At 35.0% G+C, this 19,792-nt stretch overlaps 1 protein-coding gene across 6 annotated transcripts in view; it reads right to left on the reverse strand.

Annotated features, from left to right (window-relative positions):
- The window catches only part of LOC138707389 (cathepsin B-like), a 57,438-nt gene that overhangs the window by 18,372 nt on the left and 19,274 nt on the right, over nt 1–19,792 (reverse strand). The window contains exons 5-7 of one of the 6 annotated variants that reach the window (XM_069836795.1): nt 13,630–13,774; nt 12,960–13,076; nt 11,766–12,828 (exon numbers count right to left, since the gene is read on the reverse strand). The exons of 3 other annotated variants lie outside the window; for them this stretch is intronic. In XM_069836795.1, the coding sequence (XP_069692896.1) occupies nt 12,623–12,828; nt 12,960–13,076; nt 13,630–13,774 (468 nt within the window). In that variant the 3' untranslated portion in view covers nt 11,766–12,622. Of the gene's footprint in view, nt 1–352; nt 503–748; nt 1,317–11,765; nt 12,829–12,959; nt 13,077–13,629; nt 13,775–19,792 lie in introns of those variants that run through there. 2 more of the 6 variants (XM_069836778.1, XM_069836787.1) reach the window with 2 other exon arrangements.

The raw sequence follows: 19,792 nt of genomic DNA on the forward strand, positions 1-19,792 counted from the left end.
CATATTGAGCTTCGCGACTGTATATAGTAGACTGTGGCGTCACGTAGAGTCGGCCGAATTGCATTTTGTCGATGGGCACGGTCATATTTTCTACAATGCAATAGAATGTGTTGGACCGTAATCGGAACACGGCATATATCACACTCCGGCTGAGGCTCGCCATGTAGGAGACAGCCATGGTCGGGACGTACCTACCAGGCAAATCCAAAACTCTTTTTACAAGTAACTGCTTCCGAATGCGGATTTTAGGCCTAATATCTGTTCAAAGACTACATTTTATAAGTTTTTTTTTTATAGTAAGACGTTTTAACATAAGGAATATAAAATGAATTCAGATAACTTAAATTCGTACCTTCCATGTTGAATTGAGGCAATTAATATGATGGATGAGCTCATCTGACAAAGTACCCAACATTGTTGCAGGTGCAGATGACACTATCAGCAAACACACGCAAAACGACAATGCCGACAAATAAATACTCAACGCCATTTCCGCCACGCTCTGAAAGGTTAAATAAATTACTATTAATAATAAATTGTCGTTTGTCTAAGAAGCAACAATCGACTCTTAAGTTTTGTTTCCTTAAAAAAATGTACGAAGAAACATTAAATGTTAGGCCTACATTTCAAAATTTCTTCCTAAGTATCAAAAGATATATTACATATAGAGTGCAATACAAAATTGTCTTAAAATTGAATCAAGTTACCAGCAAAACACAGTGAAACTTTTAAATTAAAGTTTACTCACTTACTAAAATTGTTTTCTCTCAGAACTATGGAGCAGCTTCATCAACTGCCCGCTTATGTTAATTATGAGCCATTTCTCATCTTTAAAAGGACTGGAGTAATGAGTGGTAACGTAGACGCGCATGCGCGAGTAACAGTATATCGAGTGTACACAATTATAAAGACAGCTTCACTGATTTTATGCAACACCGTTATAAGCCGCACATGCTTACATAATTAACACGAATAAGATCGTCATTTAATCAATGATTTATATTCAAGTGTTAAAAGTAGTGTACGAAAGATTTTTATTTTTTATTGGGTTATTTTACGACGCTGTATCAACATCTAGGTTATTTAGCGTCTGAATGAGATGAAGGTGCCAGTGAAATGAGTCTGGGTCCAACACCGAAAGTTACCCAGCATTTGCTCGTATTGAGTTGCGGGAAAACCCCGGAAAAACCCTCAACCAGGTAACTTGCCCCGACCGGGATTCGAACCCGGACCACCTGGTTTCGCAGCCAAACGCGCTGACCGTTACGCCACAGGTATGAACTGTACGAAAGATTCAACATGGATCATGTTTGAATTTTGAATTCATTTTGGTAAAGCTGTCAAATAAGTCGAATTATAATGAAGAAATAAGATAATTTTAGTTTTGTTTCCGTCTTGACTTATTTTAATGTTAACCCAGAAGTATATTTGTTAACACATTTACATACAAGTAAAATATTAAAATGTGTTAACAAATATACTTCTGGGTTAATCTATACTACTAATAAATCTGTAGCCGAAATTTTTCTGGTAATTTTCGATTTTCCAAAAATAATTGGTCCTAACATATATAATTAACCACCCTGAAACCGAAAATTGCTTTTTTGAAATTTTGTTTGTATGTCTGTCTGTATGTTTGTTACCTTTTCACGCGATAATGGCTGAACCGATTTATATGAAAATTGGAATATAAATTAAGTTCGTTGTAACTTAGATTTTAGGTTATATTGCATTCAAAAGACTTTATTTAAAAGGGCGGTTATAAGGGGGCCTGAATTAAATAAATCGAAATATCTCGCTTATTGATTTTTGTGAAAAATATTACATAACAAAAGTTTCTTTAAAAATGATTTTCGATAAGTTTTATTCTTTACATAATTTTGATAGGACTGATATTTAATGAGATAAATGAGTTTTAAAATTAAAATAACGCCATCTAAGATGGTGCAATGAATTAAGAACAAATGACTTCGTCTATAAGGGGCCTTGGACAACAACAATCGAAACAGGGGCCTTGCACATCAACAATCGAAAGCTATTAAACATAGCCTACAGAGAATGTTTCTGTGTTTGTATGAAGTAATTTCAGAAGCTAAATTAACAGATTTGTATAATCAATTATTATTTCACCAATGGAAAGTGTAATTTCTCTAGATGGACATAAAGCTATAATGTTATTACAGTAACGTCTGAGTAAATCGAGGACAGGTAAGATTAAAATAGCTTCTTATGCACAGAAAATTTGATAGGCTATTTTGTACATTCGTTTTCTGTATTTCTTAAAATAATATTTATGTACACACTCATTTTAATCTCAGAGAATTAACGAACAACGAGAGTGTATTGATTTAGTATGCAGTAATAGTACGTTAGCTTAGCAATCCATTATTTTATAATTCAAATTTTAACTATGCTCAATTGAATCGTGTTAAAATACATAAAATATATATGCAATAAATGCAATGCAAAAAAAATTAGGTAATGAGCGAAGCAGATTATCTTGCGCTGTTGTAAAAGTTGTTCCCTGGATCAAACGTCCTATTTTAATTATGTAATTACTTTATATTTATTTCTAACAGGTGCAGCGGAGCGCACGGGTACGGCTAGTATTAAAACAAGTCAAGACGGAAACAAAACTAAAATTATATTATTCCTTCATTATGGATCACGTTACTTCCCTCTCTCAGGTATTATATCAAGAATTATCATGTATCGGTATCACTAGATTTTTTTCCCCTTTATGATTGTGTATTGTGCGGAGCATATTTAGATAACGAAATGTATATTAAAGTCTTTACTTTGAAAACTAATGTATAGGCTCACTTGTTAGGGGTGCGCGGTAATCGATGGCCTATGACCGCGTGTTTTGCCGTATTTATGGCCTAGCTTAAACCATTGGCCTGCAATCACAATCTAAACACCAGGTCACAAGAGAGCCAAATCCTAGCAATTCCTCCCCATATAACATCCCACTATTCATCCTCTTTCACTGTCTCCGTCCCTCGTGAATGGAATTCTCTACCTCAGAAGATTAGGGGCTGCCAGACAAGACAAAGCTAAACAATTTCTTACTGACGCAGACAAATTGAAGTTGTAATTATAATCATAATCGAGTTTAATGATTTAATTATATTTAGGTATGATTATTAATGTTATTATTAGTATATAATTATTTCATTGGAGTGTTGGGAAGGTAAAAGAATTGTTATGTATTGTATTGTATTAATTATGTTTTGCTCCTTAGCAATATAGTAATTTTGTATTTTTGTATCGCACTGAGTTAAAATAAACCATTATTATTATTATTATTATTATTATTATTATTATTATTATTATTATGTGCGCATTGGCAATCTTTTACTGATATTGAAGTTTACTTTGCCTACAATAAAAAATAAAATTGTGATATTTAAATAGTTATCTTACTAGAATTTCAATATCGGTTCAGTTAAAAACAAAACTTATATTCTATCGATGACAATCACAGTCACTTTAATGAATTGGAGAGCCGCAATTTTGACAAAAAATTGAAGAGTCTATACCATTCAAAGCACACTCTTTGTTTAGAGTTCGTCATTCTTAATTTTCAACTCAAGTGGTCACTATTTTTCAACGCCAAGATTTATTTCGGTTATGAATCATTATTTGTATATTATTCTGTCACTGGAGATAAATTCCGCTTCACGGGACTCCAAACTCAGAAGTGCAATTTACAGTCTTCATGAATCCAAGAACATTTTAATCGCTGCTACTTGTGATTGAATATGTTAGAAACTTGCCACCCACATACGAAACAGGTAAACATGTCTAACTTAACTTACAAATACTACCTTATGTGTAAGGGTGGTGATTTTTAGCAATTTGAAATTAGAATTAAAATGTTGATTTTAACATTTAACATTTTGTAGCGTTCATATATCGTTATTCTCTAATTAGTGACATATTTCACCAATCAGGCCTCAGATGTATACAAAGAATTTGTTCTTCCTCTGGCACATATCGTCAAGTGAGAGCAGGCCTACTGCTTGATAATAATATGTGTATACAGGGTATTCGACTGAGTGTGTGACAAACTTTGAGATGTGATAGGTGGTGTCAAATGGAACGACTTTTGTTTATGAATCCATAGCCGGCGACGCTCCAGTACGAAGCTACATATAAGTAGTAGTAGTAGTAGTAGTAGTAGTAATAGTGGGGTTTAAAAAGGGCGCGTCAGCTACTATGGCTATTTGCGCCCTTATCTAAAATTCTTAATAAAACAAAAACATAAATAATTTAACAGAGTACTAAAGAAACTGAAAAGCATTGTCACGGTAAAACGAGGTACACAAATGCAGTATACACAAGGTGATTTGTACAGAATCATAAAAGTGAGCAATTCTAGGACCCTAGGTGGTATTCAAAACGAACAAATAAAATAATAAAACTAAGGCCACCAGAGATAAATTGTGTATCACATTTCAAAAACTGTAAAATTTTATAAAATATTCGGATGTATAAAGTCCGAAATGTCAACAATATAAAATCAAATATAAAACAAATGTAACATCCGGATGTAAAGGGTCCAGAGGACAAGTAAAACGGAGCAATAAAAAACTAAATCACCGTATTCAATCCTGTACCTATTCGATAAAAATCTCAGAACTGCATTGGTACAATTAAAATCATTGCCAAGAGCGTAACATAGTGTCGGCCGAATTCTATATTGCCGGCGGACACTGTCACATTTTCTGCAACGCAATAAAAAATGTTCCACCATAAGTGGAACACGGCACATATCACACCCTGGCTGAGGCTCGCCACGTAGGAGATGGCCATGTGTCAGATGACAGTGGCCAATCCTCAACCGGGTGAGTAAAACCTCCTCGTGTCGTGACGCTCTTGTGGACGAATCCCAAACTCGAACAGTATTCTTTATATTTCGTAATTTGTTTCCCTCTTGTGCAGACTATTCTCCTTCACATTGCCACCATATTCTATATTTCAAATGATTTTGTAAGTCTTGCCACCTCTCGCGCCAATATACCAGAGTGCTATTCGTAGCACCATCTTTGGCTGCAGCATCTGCGGCCTCATTCCCCAGAATTGCAACATGGTCTGGAATCCACGCTACCCCAATCTCGGGAGTGGAAATAAAAATGTTGGCAATTTTGGATACTTTTCCTCGAGAAAACGAAAGTACATACATTTTTTACTCTTCTTAAATTAAGAAAGTCAGTTTCTATTATAGAAATATAAGCTCAACTTTATAAAAGATAAACTGGATTTAAAAAAAAAATAGTCGGTTTCGCATTTATATCGCATTTTATCCCTTATTCGAAGTTCACTGAAAAGGCTACGGTCGTGATAAATGAAACTACAAAAACACTAGACTTTACAGTCATTTTGAATTTTATCGCTATGAGTTTTCATACTTTCACTCCAATTGTCTAGCCATGGCCTTTTGGGTATTCAACCATGCCGTCAAAGTATAAGTGGTATATCGCAATTACCGTTCTGGCCGTTCGGTTCGAGGTTGAAAAGCTGAAACTTTGCCGAGGGTGATACATTCTCAACATAGTTTCGTCCGAGGGAAAGTAGGCCTATAGTTGTTAGTACTACGCATCTCAAATGTTACTGATACGCTCCGATCGTCTTTTACTGTAGGAAAAGATCCGGTACTCCATTTAATATTATTTATTTATTTAACCTGGTAGAGATAAGGCCATGAGGTAGTCTTTTTCCCCTCTACAAGAGGATTAGTACTAAAATATTAAGATTACAATTAACATTACAATAAAAATCAAAGTACAAGGTTACCTGATTAATAAAGGCTAGATAATTTACTGTATACGTTAAGAACAAAGAAACAATTTCATTTACTGGAGTACAAATTAAATTTAGAAAAATTATATAGTAATGAAATTCCCAGAGATGGAAATATTTTGTGTTACAATAAGAAGCCATGTCTGAACGAGTCTCAATTACTAACCTAGTGCCTTGTAAGTTTGCGTTTGAATTTAATTTTATTTCGACAGTCCCTGATGCTAGCAGATAGCGAATTCCAGAGTCTTGGCAAGGCTATTGTGAAAGAGGATGAGTATGAGGAGGTGCGATGGGATGGTATTTTTAGTATTGTTTCATGGCGAGAGCGTGTGTTCAGATTATGGTGGGGGAAAAAAGGGTAAGTGAAGCGAGACGACATGTACGAAGGAATAGAAGAATTCAATATTTAGAAGAGAAAGAGAAGTGAATATAAATGTATTTTCTTATCTAGTTTAAGCCAACCTATTGTTTCCAGGGATGGGGTAATATGATCATATTTGCAAAGATTGCTTACAAAACGTACAGACAAAATTATGAGCACGCTGAAGTTTCGTTTTGTTGTCGCTGGATAGGTCAGTCAGTAAAATGTCGACATAGTCAGAATAGGGGAATACAAGCGTATGCACAAGGGACTTATTTTTTTTAACAAGAGGGAAGATATACATTCATTTTTTGTAGGACATGGATAATCAATTTCACAGGAATCGGAACGTATTATTCGTAAGCATACGCATAATCCGGTATTTCCTCAAATTTACGTTATCTGTACATTCGATAGATCTGTCCAATGGTCAAGGAACACTGTACATTAATATATACATGGGTCAGAGATAGGCTATGCCAGACCGTCCATGTTGACTTTGTAAACAGATACTGGGACCAAGTAAAACATATTAATACACTTTTACAAATAAATTTCCGGTCATGTTTGTCGTGAATACAACAGATTAAAATATTAAGATATAGGCTACTATGGTCACAGTGCACATTGTTAAATAATTATAGTATCGATAAACATAGGCACATTGGGCAGTAATCCGTCATAACCGCTCATTTATACTTCATACACACAGAATAAACTAATGCTGTTGCACGAACAAGTACAGAATCAATTCATAATGCAACATTTCACGCATCCAGGAAGGAAATGATAAAACACACATTTCTAAACAACCTATTGAAATAGGGAATTAATAGAATATTCGAAACAATAAATGAGGATATTGGCGTTAGAATCTGCTTTACAAATTCATTAAACTTAGACAACACGAATTTTTTTTCGCTGTTTAATTACGTTGCAAAGTTCTGGTCAAGAAGAAATAATTACTATTGCTGTAGATGTTTCATAATTCATATCATGAATTATTAGTTGTAATAAATTATTCCGCAGACTTAACATTTGTTAAAATTAATTCGTAGAGGGACATAATTTGAAGGCCCAGTTTTGCAATTGGGCCACTGTTTGACTGTACGTATCAAACAAATTTTTACGCAGATTTTTGTTTTTAAATTGTTTATCTACGAAGATATCAAATTATTCTAGACATCAGGAGGTACCGCATTAAAATCATTAATTATGAATAGCACTACTAATCCCCATTTCAGTTTGGTTGATAGGCTTTCCCCTCTACTCACACTCTTTACCATCCGTGAAGGGGAAGATGCTATCTATCTATCTATCTTACTAACGTTCGACTAATAGACTTTGAACTTAGTGAAAATTCTTATTATTGAAAATGTTTACCGGTAATCTATATTTCGAAAATCTATACTAAGCGTTTGTATTTCATTTTATTGTTATTTATATCAACTGGTACATTAAAAACCTACTGACAGCAGATGATAAATATTTTATTCACCGCTAGTTGCTACTCTACAGCATACACAACGGGACAATCTGCACTGTGTCACTCCCCCCTGACTTCATAATACAAACTAGCATTTCTTAATTTAATTAATTATTAATTGAAAATATTGTAAGAACGACACTAAAATATACTGAAACATGTAATTGTCAAACATCTGTGTCACTGTATTTTATATCCATTTATGTACTTTATTTAATATTTTATTTTCTTGTGTGTACAACTTGGGGGGGGGGGGGTGCAAGTATAAGATGTAACAGCTACCGGTCTGTTACAGACGGACTCAGGGACAGTAGAAGGGGAAAGATATACCTTAGCATCCTCTCAACTTGTATGAAATGTCGTTTAGTGATATTTTGAGTTGCAGTAGTAGTACGTAGTAGTATATGTGGTACTGGTTGTGGTAGAAACTAGTAACAGATGTTGTGTGAATGATAGTAATAGCAGAAGCAACAGAAGTGGTAAAGATGATAGTGATAGAAAACAGTGGTAGGAATAACATGAGTGATATTAATAGTAAAACCAACATCTACCGGCATATTATTGCTTGAAGTAGTGATGATTGGTATGTAGAATGTTTTATTTTCGTTGGCAGAGTTAAGGCCACAAGACATTCTCTCCCACTCAACCAGCCTTAATCAATACAATACTGACATACATATTTAAATTATGGATATTTACAATACACTAAAGAATCTATAGCAGAAACCTCGAGTTAAATTTTAACGACTAGTGTGTGTTTACTTAATTTGAGATAAAGCCTACACGTATATAGAATCATAAGTTGAGTTAAACCCGTTTCTTAAATGATGAGAATTAATTTAATAATAGTTTATTGGAACTACAAGGATCAAAATATAAATCTAAAATACATCGATATAATAAGAATAATATTAATGTAATGGAATTTACTCATAAGAGATTTTGTATTCCATTTAAAGAAATTGATGTTAATAACACGAATGGACAGATGTTAGTTGCATTATAATTAACACATATTAATCAGTAATTAATCTGTTAAGAAAGAATTTATGTAATTTTGACCTAAATGAAGGCACTGTCCAACGACCCCTTACATCATTCGAAAGCAAGTTCCAATTTCTCGCTATTCAAACTGCACAGGATGAAGAGTATAAAGATGTCTCGTGGCAGGGTATAATGAGCAAATTGTTGTGATGAGATCTGGTATTTAGCTGATGATATACGGAAATTTTGAAAACGAGAAGCCAAGTAAAGTGGGTCAGCGGTGCAGAGAATTTGAAATAATAGAAGAAATGCAGGTCACGTCGATTGCTTAGCCTTAACCAAAACAGTTTGGAAAGAGGGGAAAATATGATTATATTACGAATATTCCAAATATAACGGACACACGCATTATGCACAAGTTGTAGCCTGTTGCTTAAAGTTGCATCTGCAACATCACTGGGTTTCATTCCTTCTGCAGTAGATCTACATCTCATTCAGAAGTACTCTGGCAGCATGGGTGTCCGCTACGTTCTATAGTAGCCGAGCTCATCAGAATCAGTTGCAGCAACTTTACCGTCCGCTCATATAGTGTTTGGAGATCGATACCTACAATGAAACCCAATAATTCAATGCAAGGTTCAGCTTTGCTTTCTGAGCTGTAGATATTAACCAGTTCATTGCGTAGTGTTATAATTATAAAGTTAAACACCTTAGTATGTTTTTTTATGTTTTTGAAACTGTCAGGAAAGGATTTTTTGAACGGGCAAATTGTGTATGGTTTAAAAATTCAATAAAAGCAACTTCGTCAAAGCTCGATAATCGTTCAACTAATTGAACAATGATAGAGTCAAAGATTGAAAAAAAAAAAAAAAAAAAAAAAAAAAAAAAAAAAAAAAACGTGTTTTATGAGTTTCAATTAAAATGCTCGGGTTGGAAGTCTGCCTGATGTTTTTGTTCAACTCCATACTCTCTTGCAGATGAAAAACTTAACTTCTTTTATTGTTTTGTCATTGTGTAATAGTATCAAATTCAGCTGGTGCGCATAGCAGTGCAGAAAAATCACTTTAGGGTATTTTCGACGTATTATGACTTGCACCCCATTACGACAGCCCGCCACACCGATGCTCCATCATATTATGGCTGGCAAGTAAGATATTGTACGTCTCTATGACGACAATAACTATTAGACAGCCCCTCAGCACTTTTATCGCTGAGACATCATAACATCTCATAATTCGTTTTTCGATGTTTTTGTCATGATTATACCTAACACCAATGTTGAGGTATGCTTTTACAGAAACATCAATAGTTTCGTCCACCTGAATCGTTAAAAAGGGCGCGTCAGCTACTATGGCTATTTGCGCCCTTATCTAAAATTCTTAATAAAACAAAAACATAAATAATATAATAATCAGAGTGCTAAAAGAACTAAAAAGCGTTTTCACGGTAAAACGAGGTACACAAATGCAGTATACACAAGGTGACTTGTACAGAATTATAAAAGTGAGCAATTCTACGACCCTAGGTGGTATTCAGAACGAACAGATAAAATAATAAAACTAAGGCCACCAGAGATAAATTGTGTATCACATTTCAAAAACAATAACATTTTATAAAATATTCGGATGTATAAAGTCCGAAATATCAACAATGCAAAAACAAATATAAAACAACAAATGTAATGTCCGGATGTAAAGGGTCCGGAGGATAAGTAAAAAGGGTCTAATTCTTATATTTGTTACTTTTGCTTATAAAAACGTGTTTTTGTTCTAAAAAAATATTACCTTCACTGCAGGTAATATCTCCAGTATTCATCATACTTTTATTTACTTTTACTGTATTGTTGTAAAACCTTGTCACAATTACAACTTTTGAAAAGTGCATTCCACAGGTAAGGCTACAAATGATCAATATCTAAAAGAGCAATATTATTGTCCGCAATTCTGGTCAGTTGTAACCCATTTCTTGAATTGATGGCGTTACCCTATAAAACACAATAACTTGCACTACACTACTCACAAATGAGCAGTGTTCTCAAACAATGAGAAAATACACAACTAACTGAACTACTGTCCGTTACTCAGGACAAGACGAGAGGAAAGAATGTGACCTTCTTGACTATCGCTGCTGATTATTATAAACATCGCTCAGATAAGCATCCCAGTAGCCGGATTATTACTCGTGCAGGAAACATGAGTAACAATGCGTATGGAAATTAAAGCTAAGTTGAACAGAAGGAGACCTAATGTTTCCGCTTACTGCAATACAAATATTTCACGTGTTGTCGTACGTTATCTGTTCACATCCCTTCCTCCTCAGTCCGCTCTCGTCTTCTCCTGAGTCACCGACAGTACATTACGCACGAGTGAGTAACCCCTTCAGTAGCTCACAAAAGACAAAGACGAACTACACGCTTGCAACTTCTGAGAAACGCCCTTGAACTTCCACACGTGGTACATGCGGACTGTGTGTTTTTGTACTTTCTGTGGAGTCACTTGGCACTACAAATCTAGGTTTGTGCGAAGAACATACGAGTATATATATATATATATATATATATATATATATATATATATATATATAGTCCACACCTGTGGAGTAACGGTTAGAGCGTCTAGCCGTGAAACCAGGTGGCCCGGATTCGATTCCCGGTCGGGGCAAGTTGCCTGGTTGAGGTTTTTTCCGGGGCTTTCCCTCAACCCAATATGAGCAAATGCTGGGTAACTTTCGGTGTTGGACCCCAGACTCATTTCACCGGCATTAGCACCTTCATCTCATTCAGACGCTAAATAACCTAAGCTGTTGATAAAGCGTCGTAAAATAACCTAATAAAAATATATATATATATATATATATATTTTTTTTTTTTTTCCAGAAAATATTTTAAATTCAATTCCAAACGGTTTTTAATGAGGGTGTAGATAAGTTTTTAGGGACAAAATAGCTGACATAGTAAAACTGACAATACAGTAAGGATTATGAAAATATGGGTCAAATGACGAAGGAAGAGGAAACAAAGGATCTCAGTGTGGGAAGCTTGCATATCGATGTCAGGAAGAATAACAGGAGTGAAAAAATTGAGGTAATGCTTTGTCTAATATTCTTTTCATTACAGTTTGAAAAGTGATGTTCAATATAATATAAACTTTATTTATTCATTCACCGAAAGCACTCTGAGATAAAAATTACCTCATTATAGCTTATCACCAACATAAAAAAAAACCTCAATTGTTATACAAAGTAACAGGTGCAGCTCGATTCAACGATCTTGGCCCCTGTCCTTGGTTGTTTGGCTAGTGAGCGAGCTGTGTTTTGCGTCATAAGAAAGAAATTTAGTCACAAATGTACATAGGAGGGGAAGAGGGAAGAGGAAGAATGAAAATATCTATGCTCGTAGTTGAGGGACACTCCATGCCAAGAAAATATAAGTCATAGCATTGTTTAGTCAACAGACGTGTGGAAGAATACTGTGTTTTGAGACGGAGTGTACCGCCATATGATAAGAAGAAAGTGTTATGACTGTATGGCCTGTCCTGTGCGACCCAGCCCGCCAGTAGTGATGAATAACTCGCTTTTAGTCTATCTACTTACTTTTTGCATGGGCCAAAATCCCTGAATCAAGCTGTACATTGTGAATTCACTGCCTCTCTAATTTATCAAAGTCCAAATTTGTTCCATTGCTGTTTACTGTTTTGCATGACGTGCTAAATACTGTCCGTTCGAGTGGTTATGTCGCATCCCTCAATGGTTTCTGCGGCCAGTCTGTAAAGGCTGGGATGTTAGGCTCTTTCCTGAAAATATTTTCTCTAATACGGAATTGAAATTCTACGTAATATTATACAACTATTTAAAATAACTTAAACAAAAGGTCCCCGTTAAGTAGCTGTCACGTGATTTCTCCCGTTTCGACGACCCTGCGACATAATGAATCGGACGGATAGTACCCTGATCTTGTGCGTCATACACACTAACTCTTATGATACATTTTAGAGTTCCAGAAGGCCAGCATATATTTCGTTTTCAATGTCACATTCGTTTCTTCCTCGTATGATTCTAAAATACCCTTTATCACCCCAGTTATTATTCCAGGAGTTTGCAGCTATCCAGTACGGTGTGCCATTCTCCACTCCCCATCCTAGTAGCTTTACCGAATGGTGACCAAGAAGTTCTCCTTGGAGATGTTGGTAAACTCCTTCGAAAAATAAATACAAAATTATGTAATTAATATTTACTGCAGATTACTTTTGAAAAACATTACTTACAGCATTAGATTTTGTAACATAACATAATATATTTAGCTATAAATAACATTATATTTATTACCTGACCGATAATACAGAAAATCTGTGTATATCGCCATCACTGTTCCAGCAGGACCGTTCATCATTATCTCTTTTTGAATGTCTTCGGCGTATCCTACCACAATGTAAGCAAGTTTTCCTGTAAAAGTGAATAAATTTTATCCTGCACAACTCCAAATTGATTGGCCATTATAGATATTAAATTATACTCTACTTTTTTATTTCGTAAAAACCGGCTTTATCAGGGAAAACGTCTAGATCATTATGTAACAGATAGATCGGCCTTATAGGCTTTGACGTTAACAACTTTTGTCAAGTTTACTACGCTGCCATCTAGTTGTTACATAAGGAGTCAATTCATTATTCCCATTTGAATTGCATTAGCGACTGTACTGCCATCTCGTGTTCGTTTACGACGGACAGGTGGTGATCCTGGCGGTTGTTCTCTTCAAAGTGCTGCCGATTTTAACATAGCGATGGGTTATCTGGTATATTATAGGATCTAGGCTCACGGTAACGAAGCATATTTTCGTTCCCTAATAATGTTTCTAATAATATCAATGTTAGAGGTTATCATTAGTTATGATTGATGATTATGATAATTAATATCAAGTTTCCACTCTAAAGTGAATCTTATTACTGCAACATTCCACATATTCCTACAATACGTACTCGTATTCACTTAAACTTACCTTGACGCAGGTCTTCTTTATAAGATATTTTATATCCATTTTCACACTTATGTACGCATTTTGGAGTCGATTGAGGAATTGAGCACGGCTTTCTTGAGCCATTGATATGATGGTCACAGGGTTCAATAAGGTATGGCTGACATCCCTGTAAACAAAGCACAAATGTCAGTGTCGTGATGATTGCACTACATTCTCTTCGTATATTTTGTATGTTATAATAATAATTATTTAATTTCTCTTATGGTGTAACAGATTATATTACTGTTTTGAGTTTACTTATTTCAATTTGTATTGAAAATATATTAATAAGAATTATTTATTATGTCAGTGAGCAAAAGTATTGTATCCATGAGTGGAATTATTGTCCTTACGTGTATGAGTGGATAAAATCCATTTGTCCACGAATTTAATACAAAATGTTATCCAAAACGTCTTAATGATTTATTTGGAAGAATAAAGATAATATAATTAATACTTCCAGTCAATTATTTACCAAACCAACACTGTATCAACTATTAGGTTATTTAGGGTCGATAATTTTGGTGATACCAAGATGGCGGAATGAGATCTTCCTTACAGACTTTTTATGAAATATTAAGAAGTTTACTGCTTTCCTTCTATAGTTGCTGCAAGTTGATTTCTATTCTATAATCCTTTCGCTGTAAGAAAAATCCTAATGTAAACAATAGCACTTGACTGAAGTGAGGCTTCATTGGCCACTGTTTGGCGCCATAGATTCTCAGTACGTGTTCCCGCCTACTGTTGTACATTCTGTTTCCCGTTACTCGTCAAGTAGGTATAACCTCACTACTATGCATTCGTTTGCTTAGGAAACATTTATTTTATAATTACTGTAATTAAATTATTTTTAAGTCTTATGTCTTCACAATGAACAGTTGAGGATGCAAAAGCCATAGTACAGTACCACGTGCTTACGTGAACAACTACGAGCTCAAGTGACACCAGCTTGTTACAATAACAGACTACCTCGGTATTACTGTTGTATTTTATTGTATTGTATTGTATTTATAAACATTCCATGGTATTCATACATTGCTTACAGTTAGAATATGGAACAAGTCAAAAAACTTAATAATATTATAAAATCTTAATTTATAGTCACAGTCTAGTTGGAATATATACAGAAGAGATTTACAATATAGTCTACTAGTACAACACAAAGTTTTAGTATCAATTTCATGAAGCGTTATTGAGTGTCATGGTTTCACATACAGAATAGAAGGCGAGAGAAATTAGGTACTTCTTTAATTTGGCCCTAAATAATTTTATGTTTTGAGTTTCATTTTTTATATCGATAGGGAGGCTATTAAAAAATTTTACTGCCATATAACTCACTCCTTTTTGATAGCATGATAGACTTGGTATTCATCCGCGTTCATAGTACATAACAAAATATAAAAGTAGCTTTTCTTTTACATAGCGTTTTACATATGAGTAAAGTTAAATGTTTCATCATATTTAACAACTAGAATTCAATATTTTATTTTCAAATAATACAAGATTGTGGTTTCCAAATACGAACTATATTTTCCTGCGTCATGTGATTATTTCGACTGGGAGCCAATGACGGGTATGACAGCAACATGCTTATGTTTACATCAGGATTTTTCTTATAGCGAAAACAGTATAGAAGAATATAGTTTATCCATGACCATAACGAAAAACATGCCTTTACTAAATACTTTTGCGTTTGTAAAGTAGGCTTTTATTCAACATTACTTTATTTCACTAGTGAGATAAAGACTTTACCTCACAGTTTGAACTTTATCTCACAGTTCATTAGTATTTTTCCAGTACCCGGCTACACACGTATACATTTCCATTGAACTGTTACTCAAGAATTTAACCCTCTATGGCCCAACGTGACTTCAAAGTAACAATCCCTTTTTATTCAATTTTTATACGTTTTTGATGAAGTACCACTGTATCCCAGTGTGTCTTTGAAGCTACAGTATAGCAGCTAAGAATCCATGCCTTGTTTGTATAAGTAGTTTAATTTGTTCTCACCAGATAGCATATGAAAGCTAGCGTTTGCTCACAGAGGGAAGGTTGTGAAATCGACGAACTTTATGTTTATTTTTTGTGATAATTCTTTGTGAATTTAAGTGGTAAAAAATATTCACAGTATTTGTAAGTATTAAATTTAACACTTATACAATGTAAAATTCAGTTAATCGATTTTATCTTGCATTATTTCATAAATATACGTTTGTGTCTTTCATGCAACATTGGGCTACTACATTTGAGGATATGCATGTGCAGCATGGTAGTGCAGATATAGAAATCCTCTTTTTATTTCTATTTATACTGTATTCAGAGCCTTCATATTATAATATGTCATATATTTGATTTTTATAATTAAAAAAAAATTATATTATATTGTCTTTTATGACCATTTCGTGATTACTGAAATAAAATTAATAACGGTACCGGTAATATTTTACAATATTGGTATTTTATAGTTGTAACATATTTACTTTCAGCCTTATTTTGTGTAATTTTCTTATCACTGTAGGGTATCTATATAATACAGCACCGTCAATATTTCTCTTACACAGTCTATTCGGGAATGAACCCAAAGAGGTTTTATGAACATAACAAGAGGAGCGAAACTAAAGTGAAAACTGTAGGAGGTTACGCATCTGATGACCCTGATTTAGCATCTGATAGTGAAGATGTGGAAGTGCATCAGAACCTTAGGACCCAAGAAAATATAATTATTCCAGAAAGCAATACAGATGAGAATGAGGAAGTTGCCGGTAACCACCACCAAGTTTTGGATGATGCTGGTGATGATGTAAAGGATAATGCCCAAGCAGGAAATTATTCAGAAAGATGTGGTGGTACAGTTGACATTACTTGGAAAGTGAAACAAAGTAGGCAATCACAACCAGTTCAACCATGGAAAGGGAGACTTCCTGATGGAACCAACTGCCCTGATGAGCCTTTACATTATTTCAGAAAGCTATTGGATGAGAATATATTGAACAATGTGGTGAATGAAAGTAACCTTTATGCAGCAAGTCCTGATCTTACGAACCAAATACAACTTTCTCTAGAAGAGATTGAGCAGTTCATTGGTTGCTGCTTTTATATGTCAATATATGCAATATATGGCTTGCCGGGTTCCAGAATGTATTGGAAAGAAGGTACTGAAGTTCCAGCAGTCGCTGATACAATGCCGCGCAATAGGTGGGAGGAAATAAAGTCTAATCTTCACTTCAATAATAATGAAAACGTAGAAAGGAGTAATGACAAATTATACAAAATAAGACTATTTCTAGATTCCTTAGTGAAGAATCTCAACCCCATTCCTATGAATGAAAATCTTTGTGTTGATGAGCGAATGATAGCGTTCAAGTGAAGACATAGGCTGAAACAATACAGTACATGAAGAACAAACCAAAAAAGTGAGACTACAAAGCTTTTGTATTGTGTGATTCCTTCGGTATAGTGCATAATTTCTAACTTTATAGTGGTGCAGTGGAGCATGATCCTAATTTACCAGATTTGGTATCAGAGGAATGTTTTACTTGATCTCACTCAGTACCACGAAATCATTTTTATAAAGTTTACTTTGACAATTGGTTTACCAGTATTCAGTTGCAAGTGGAACTAGCGAAGATTGGTATTCTGTCCCTTGGTACTGTAAGACCAAATAGATTTCGTGGCTGCAAGTTTTCCTCTGATAAGGATAGGAAGTAGCAGGGAAGAGGAACTGTAGAAGAAGTCATAACGAAGATTGATGGTATCAGTCTCATGACAACAAAGTGGTAAGACAACAAAGCAGTTCATTTGCTGAGCACTTTTGTTGGGGTGTATCCTACTACTACTGTCCAGAGATGGGACAGGAAAGAAAAAACAATCATCGATGTTCAGTGCCCCTCTGTTGTAATATATTACAACAAATTATGGGTGGTGTCGACCTTATGGATTCACTTATAGTCCTGTATCGGACAGCCAAGAAATGGTACCATCGCATTGTCTTTCACTTGTTGGATCTGACAGTGGTAAATGCATGGTTACTTTACAGAAGAGACTGTAGGTCCTGCAGTGTAAACACGAAGGACCAGATCAGTCTACGTGACTTCAAAATTTCAGTTGCAGCTTGCCTATGTCAGGAGAAGAAAGGAAAGACTAAGAAACGAGGAAGATCAAATTTCTCCTCATTGCAGGCTGAAATTGATGTAAAGAAAAGAAGAGGACCCAGTGCAACTTTGCCGGATAAAGTAGTGAGAACGGATGAAGTAGCACATTGGCCACATTTCTCTGAAAAGAGGGGACGCTGCAAAAAGTCGAAGTGTGGTGGAACACCGAAAGTTGTGTGTTCCAAGTGCGAAGTCCACCTGTGCTTCACACCAACCAGCAAATGTTTCTTGGAATTCCACACCACATAGACGCACTTGTCAGAATGCTGAAAAAAACTTTTACGTGTTTGCAAATCAATCCAGATTTTCTTTCAAATCTATATCACTTTTCTTCTAACCTGTACTGTAATATTTACCACATTATTATTGTCAATTCACTTGTATACAAATAAAAGGAATAAACATTTTTTGGGAATACGAGTGCGAAATGATAACCTTATAGCCCACTGTGTCCTCAAAGTCACAAACCGATTTTGAAAAATACAAAATTGAAAATTTCCAAAAAATCTCATTATATTCTTAACTAAGCCCATATAAGTTGCTATAGCACGAGAAAAAATTTTTTTCTCAAAGAATAATAATTCGGGCCATAGAGGGTTAATATATTAGTTACTAGATGTCACTACCTCTACTTCTTTATTACCATTTCTTAAATATACATACACTCAATCTCCTTCTCTTTTCTCTATCTGCTACGTCGTAATTTTTACATTACATCCATATCTAATATGCATCTTTTTAAAATTTTGTAATAATTTACCTTTTGGGATGCGAAGAGACTTGAACCTACGAAGTTGGGTTTATAGGATTTTAAAACAACACGCGTTAGCCAACTGAGCTAAACAGACAAAATGACTAATTAAGTTTTAATATTCCTCTTAAGTTTACAGAAGTAAAATGTCAAATTTTTTTAATAACATTAGTTCCGTGAACACTTCTAAATAATCCCTGAAACTTCAAAACGACGAAAATACATGTTTAAAGTGAAAAAATATATATTAAAATTATATAATTAATTATAATTTGTTATTTATCCAACGCCTTAGATACCATTCTTTACTAATCATGGCCTCCTACATCATGACCTACTAGTAACGTATTGATTCTAAAATCCATGCCATGGTATGTGATTACACGAGGACTTATTTTCAACATATTTTCTTTTATAAAACATAATTTTTCGTTATGGTCATGGATAAAATTATGTATGGTACTTGTGAGCGTGACCTTTATTGCACTCGTGTAATTTAAGCACTCGGCTGACGCCTCGTGCTTAAATCTTTCCACTCGTGCAATAAAGATGCACTTACCTACAAGTACCATAAATAACTATTAAACTAGTCTATGTCATAAGTGATTAGACGCAGCAGATGCACTAGTCAAGTGGGTGGATATGAACGACCTACAGGTGAACGAACAGAAGACAGAACTTGTGGTCTTCAGAAAAGGAGAAAGATTAGCCCAGGATGATGCCATTTACTGCAAAGGAGCTCAACTAAGAAAGAATGTGTACGAATACCTAGGAGTAATAGTCCAGTCAACAGGAACGACGTTCAGTATCCATGTGCAGGAGAGGCTAAACGCAGCAGTTAGTAGCATCAGTGACATTGACAATCTACAACGGATCTCACTAAAGACCGCCATGAGACTATTTGATGCTAAGGCGGTGGCACGAGAAACTTTTCTCCTAGAGGATATCCGGCTGAGGTACATGCTACCCCAAACAACGGCGGCAAGCGAAGTAATACAAGACAGAGGACGTATGGAATGACTTCTACACCACAGATGCAAGACTGGATGCAAACAAACTACGACCTCAGGCATACAGTGACAAGATTTGTGATGCACGGGTTCCACCATACATTATGTGTGAACAAACTTCCAAACGAAGTACTACAAAAAATGTCAGCAATTAAAGATCCAGCACTGCAAGCCACCAACACCAAATGGAAGTGGGGAGGCCATGTTGCACGACTTAGAGACGGAAGATGGAC

This window comes from Periplaneta americana, chromosome 1, assembly GCF_040183065.1.
Source record: "Periplaneta americana isolate PAMFEO1 chromosome 1, P.americana_PAMFEO1_priV1, whole genome shotgun sequence".
NCBI classification, from domain to species: Eukaryota; Metazoa; Arthropoda; class Insecta; order Blattodea; family Blattidae; genus Periplaneta; species Periplaneta americana.